The following is a 6,000-nucleotide window of genomic DNA, read 5'->3' as shown; positions in this document are numbered from 1 at the left end:
CACCACCAAATCCTATGCAAGACCAAAGGATTTTGAGCTTCCATTTTACAAACGAAGATGCAAATCAGTCAAGAGATTGGATGGCAAGTCTTTGACCAAAATGTTTCAACAAACAAAAAAAGGAAAATCAACCAATGATTGTCAAGATCTTGCAAGGGTAATCACCCTTTACTTGTGCTTGAAACTTCTCATGCCCACAACAGGCCATACACTCAGTTGGAGTTTCCTCAACTATGTTGACAATCTCAACAACATCAAGAAGTACAATTGGGTTGAGGCAATAAAAGACACACTGATGAATTCAATGGCAAATGCAAACAACAACCCAAGGCATGTCACTGGATGCGTCATGTTACTCTTGGTAAACACATTACTCAACTACTTCCCACAAAAATATCAGACATTCACCTATTTCTAACTATCTAACATATTTCAACTTTTTTTTTTTTTTTACAGTACTGGTACTGTGAGCACAGTAAACTCCTCCGACCATCCAACAAAGAAGGCTTCCTAAGGTTTATGAAATGGAACCTTGGCAAAATGTACTCCAAGTGGAAACACATCAGCCTCGCTCACTTTGAAAAGGTATTCAAACTCTTCTATACTATCCTAGCACAAATCCATTCAACACTCCTTTCATATTCATTGTAGTACAAATCACATTATGAAACTGTGAAAATTTTCAGTTTCAAAGCACACACTTCTTTAACATCACTCATGTTATGAAACTGTAACATTTTTCAGTTTCAAAAAACATATTTCGACACTTAACCCACATTACTCACAGTACAACTCATCTTATGAAACTGACCAAATTTACAGTATTACTGATATATGCCACATTGTTCCAATGCAGGTTAACCAAAGTGCTTTAACCCCAACTGAACAAGAAATACAGTTATTGCATATCAATCAAAGCACATCAACAGACTCTTCAGCAAAGAAACAAGACCACAAAAAGGACAATAAGCAAAAAAAGAAAACAAAAGCAACAAAAAAAAAGAACACTTCTAGACAGTGATGAGGATGACTTTCTCGAAGAAGAACATCATTCAGAATCAGAATCACAATCAGAAAAAGAAGCACAACAAAAAAAAAGAAAAGAAAGCAAAAACCACAACAAGAACCACAAAGTGATGAACAAGAAGAAAAGAGTGATGATGAAAAAAATCAAGTGACTGATGAAGAAAAAACTGATGAAGAAGAAACTGAAGAAGAAGAAGAAGAAGAAACTGAAACTGAAGATGAAGAAGAAGAAGAAGAAGAAGAAGAACACCTTGATCAAGAAGAAGACCAACAACAAGAACAAGAAGAACAACAAACAAACCAACACGAAGAAGTCAATGAACAAGAACTGACAAACCAACAAGAAGAACTGCAAGAGAAATCTGACATACTTCATGCACAAGGTAAACTATTGTCTAATACTAAAGCATACTGCAAAATTTCATTAAACTAACCAAAACACAATCCAACATTTTTATAGGTCATGACCAACCACAAACACCAACCAAAGAGGACGACAAGGACAAGCTCATATCAGCCCTGAGAGCACAAATGCAAGAAATGGAACAAAAATTCATGGCTGAATTGCATAAAAAAGAAGATCAATTGAAGGAAATGTCCACCAAAAAAACTGGCAGTCCCCAACAAAGATCCATGGTCAAGAGAATCAAACAAAAATCAAGAAAACAAGCACATGACCTAGATTTTGAATACCAACCAATGACCAAACCCAAAGAAGATGCAACAAACAAGACACAAACTGCTGCTGATGTACCCAAACCAACACAGGGTACCAATGAAGAAAAACAGAAGAAGAATGACAACAAAAAAGAGGGTGCTCATGAAGCAAAACAACAGCAGAAAGAAAAGATGCAAGAACATATTGGCCAAGAGAAACCAGTTGCTGCTGAAACAAACCCAAAAGAGCATGCCAATCAAAAGAAGACAAATCTTCAAGTATTGGAAAGTGATGATGATTTCCAGGAAGAATCAATCCCAAACAAGCCACTCACCATTTCATGCCGCAAAACAAACAAGGTTTGGCATAGCCTATCCAAAAAAGACCAAGACCAAATTCAATTCATCAACAACACACAATCAACTGCTTGTGTCTGGTCTGGCAGCGAAGATGAAAACTGCGTATACTTTTCAGATATATGCAGATTGACCAACAGGGAACCCTTATATGGGAATGTAGGTCTCCAACTGCACAATTTTACAGTTTCTGTACATATTCAATAACCTATTCCACAAACCTAACACATTCTCATATATAACATGTTTCAGGTCATTGATGCCTTCTCAGAAAAGCAATTGGCACTCCAACCAACCATTGAAGAATTTGAGAAAAACGATCTAGTCTTTGCAAGCAATCCATACGCAGGAAGATCTTACGTTTTCTCAACACTCATCAATGTAAGCAAAACTTAACATACCTTACAACTGCAAAATTTTCTACTTTATCAACATGTATTACTACATAGTTTTATGACATATTTCAAACATATATATGACTTACAGACTCCACTACAAAACCAAGATCAAGCACTGAGAGAAAAACTGATGGACAGCCATTTTCCAGAAGCAATGAAAAACAGATATATCCATTTCCCAATCAACCACGACAACCATTGGACAATTGTGGTCTTTGACAATGCTGATGGAATATGGAGACACTATGACTCTTTGAGACCAGCAAAAGATTGCCATAACAAGCACTTTGAAATTGCAAAGCAAATTGTAAGTTAAAATAAAATTTCATACTTAGTTCCATCCCTTTACAAACATCTCAACTCATCACTATAACTAACAAAAACACCCACTAACTATTTTGTAGCAACAACATCAACTGAGATGGAATAAAGCATTACTCAGCAAACAGGGAAACATGTTTTCATCTCAAGAGTGCGAGACAGAAATTGCATCAATTGAGGAATGCCCACAACAAACCCCACACTCGTAAGATACAAAATCCATAAACTAATCTTCCAATATGCTAATTTTTGCAGTTTCACCTAACTAATTAACTTCATCTCAAACATTGCAGGAATGATTGTGCAATTGCCGTCTGCAATGTTATCAACCAATATCTCAACTGGCAACCTGTGCAGAAAAAACTTCGTCCAACTGAGTGGGTCAAATTTCGAGCACAAATCATCAATCAATTCCTCAATGATGAGAACCGATCTTGGAAACTCGAGCACTACCAAATGTTGACAAAACATACCAAACCATAGAAACAATGAACAAACTTCTTAACAATACAAATATTCAAGGGAACATATCTTTGAACCTTTTTTTTATTTTATTTTTTTATTTTTCTTTTTTAACATGTGACAAGTACTTTATATACTTTTGGGAATGATCTTTTTCTGGTTATCATGGTTATGGTGAAAATGATTGATGTTGTTGTTGCTCTTCTTCTTATTATTATTATTATTGTGGTTCTTCTTTTGATTGTTTGTCTACCTGTTTGTGGTTGCATATATTTTCATACAGTAAAGGTTGATTCTAATAATTCCTCAAACTGCAAAATTTTTCAGTTTCATCAGCTTGTTTCTAATAATTTTTAAAACTGCAAAATTATGCGGTTTCATCAGGTTGTTTCTAATAATTCTTAAAACTGCAAAATTATACAGTTTTATCGCTATGAAATATGAACTGCGTTTCCATATTATACTGTTTCAATAAGAAATTTTCAACAACCTTCTCTGCATTCCATAAAAATAAAAAACAAAACCAGACTATTAGAAAACAACTTTAATAAGTAAAAAACACATCAACAAACAAAAAACAATTCAACCAACTTTATTCATTACTTCCATAATACCAAGTATCACATTTTTTATTATCATAATTCCTCAAATTCAAATACAAATCCAAAAGAATAGATTGCGGCCTCAAATAGCAGCCTTGCACGTCTTCTTATTGTGATTCCCATATTTCAAGCACCTCCCACACTTGATTTGCTTCACATTCTCACCCCTTGAAGGTATCCTCTTCTTCTTGTTCCACCCGGCCTGCTTCTTCGTTATAGGAGGTTTGATAACCGAACTACTGGCACCATCAAAGTCAAATCTCTCACTTGAAGGCACTGGATAAACAGATTCCTTGTATGACTCTCTAAAACAATCTACATGAAAAAAAGGATCAATGAAACCATACACATCTCTACCACTACTACGCAAAGCATGCACAGCATGACAACAAGGAAAACCATTCAATTGCCATTCATGGCAAGAACAAGTTTGTCTACCAATATCAACATAAAAAGAAATAGAAGAATGAACCTCAAGCACAGTATCACTAGCAACAATCACATCCCAAGACTTAGCTAGCTCCAAAGAGTCCACCAACTTCTTTTCCATAACTGGACACAATTTCGTAGTCCATCTTCTAGATTCAGCTCTTCTATCCGACAATTGAGTCATGATTTGAACCCTAATCATATCAACCATACAAGTAATAGGCAACTCACGGGCCCCACCAATCCAATTATTATAAGACTCGGCAGCATTAGATGGCATCTCACCATATCGTTTCCCTCTAAAAAATGCATTGGCCCACTTATCATTTTGCAAACCATCCAACATACTATCAACTCTACCATTCCCAGCAATACGCCTCAATTTCTCCATATAATGTTGGAAAGAAGCAACCGTTGGCGCATAAGCACATTTAACTAATATTTTCATCAAACACAGCTTATAGTTAGTACGAAGTCCCACCAATTTGTCAATCAAATTTCTCTTCAAATGATTCAAGCAATAAGCATGATGTGCATTGGGGAAAACCACTGAAAGAGCGTCTAGCAATCCATGTTGACGGTCCGACACAAAAGTCAATCTCCGGCCTGAACCAACAGCCTTCAACAACTGACTTAAGAACCACATCCAATTATCTTGATTTTCAGCGTCAACAATCGCAAAAGCCAAAGGAAACAAACCTGCAAACAAACCCACATGAAACTGCAAAAATTAGCAGACTCACAATACAATAACACACTGACAAACTAAACCAATACTAACTGCAAATAAATACATACCTTGATTACCATCCTTTGATGTTGCTACAAGCAAATGCCCCTTGTAACGCCCCTTCAAAAATGTACCATCAACAAACAACAACGGACGACAAAATTGAAAGCCATACAAACATCCATGAAATGCCACAAACAACCTCCGAAAACACCCACTACTTTCATCCACATCTAATTCAAACACACTTCCCGGATTCGTTCTCATAGCCGTCTCAAGGTACCATCGAAGCTGGTCAAAAGAAGTTGCAAAATCACCAAACAACCCACCTCTTGCCTTATCAACTCCTAACCATGCAACCCGATAAGAAACATCTATACCATATTGCTTCTTCAACTTTTTTTTAACTTCAATAGGACGAGTCAACGGATTATCACTAATATCATTTTGCACAATATCAGACACAAGTCTAGAACCAACCATTTTGCTACAAGATCTGCGAGCAACAACCCCACAAGTATGCACATTATCCAACTTCATTATAAAAAAAGTACCAGAATCCATCAACACCCTTCCATGCACAAACCATTTACAACCCGTAGACGACTTCATCATACATTCAGCGGTTACTCTTGTTGCATCATTCTTCAAATAATTCACTGCAAAACCACACTGAACCGCATACTTAGCCAATGCAATGCGGAACCCCGACACTCCACCTTCAAATTCTTGACCAATACTATGTATAATCCCCTTCCAACTAGCAGACAACAAAACTCTCTCTGGTTCTGGATAAAAACTACGCAACAAACCACCAACATCATCACAATCATTCACAAAAGAACTCTCACAAGTTACAGAATCAATCCTACAAGAATTACCATCATCAACCTCCACAACTCTCTTATCCCCCACAATAACATCAACAACATGACAACCACTACCACCTACCATTGACAGCATATTCCCCAAATCATCATCACATTCAACAATACAATTAGAATATCCAGGAACAGAG

General features: G+C 36.5%; 2 protein-coding genes and 1 long non-coding RNA gene across 3 annotated transcripts; 2 read left to right on the top strand and 1 right to left on the bottom strand.

Moving 5' to 3' along the window:
• The first annotated feature begins 515 nt into the window (after positions 1-515).
• On the top strand, positions 516-1,698 carry LOC145801161 (uncharacterized). The gene is made up of 3 exons (XR_014342176.1): positions 516-585; positions 857-1,409; positions 1,487-1,698. It is a non-coding gene; the product is annotated as an uncharacterized LOC145801161 (long non-coding RNA).
• Positions 1,699-1,725: 27 nt separating this feature from the next.
• On the top strand, positions 1,726-3,299 carry LOC114287500 (uncharacterized). The gene is made up of 5 exons (XM_028230877.2): positions 1,726-2,199; positions 2,293-2,421; positions 2,527-2,745; positions 2,843-2,964; positions 3,053-3,299. Exons 1-5 carry the CDS (start codon positions 1,726-1,728, stop codon positions 3,240-3,242), a joined length of 1,134 nt encoding a protein of 377 aa, XP_028086678.2. The 3' UTR covers positions 3,243-3,299.
• A 497-nt stretch (positions 3,300-3,796) lies between these two features.
• On the bottom strand, positions 3,797-5,472 carry LOC145801653 (uncharacterized). Its single transcript, XM_082893388.1, has 2 exons — positions 5,051-5,472; positions 3,797-4,951 (listed from the first exon to the last, which is right to left on the bottom strand). Exons 1-2 carry the CDS (start codon positions 5,463-5,465, stop codon positions 3,906-3,908), a joined length of 1,461 nt encoding a protein of 486 aa, XP_082749514.1. The 5' UTR covers positions 5,466-5,472; the 3' UTR covers positions 3,797-3,905.
• Between the last annotated feature and the right edge of the window lie 528 nt (positions 5,473-6,000).

Source organism: Camellia sinensis, chromosome 10 (assembly GCF_055761805.1).
Source record: "Camellia sinensis isolate YWXY chromosome 10, ASM5576180v1, whole genome shotgun sequence".
NCBI lineage: Eukaryota > Viridiplantae > Streptophyta > Magnoliopsida > Ericales > Theaceae > Camellia > Camellia sinensis.
Note: the sequence above shows the minus strand (reverse complement) of the source record. Positions and strands in the feature narration are given on the sequence as shown.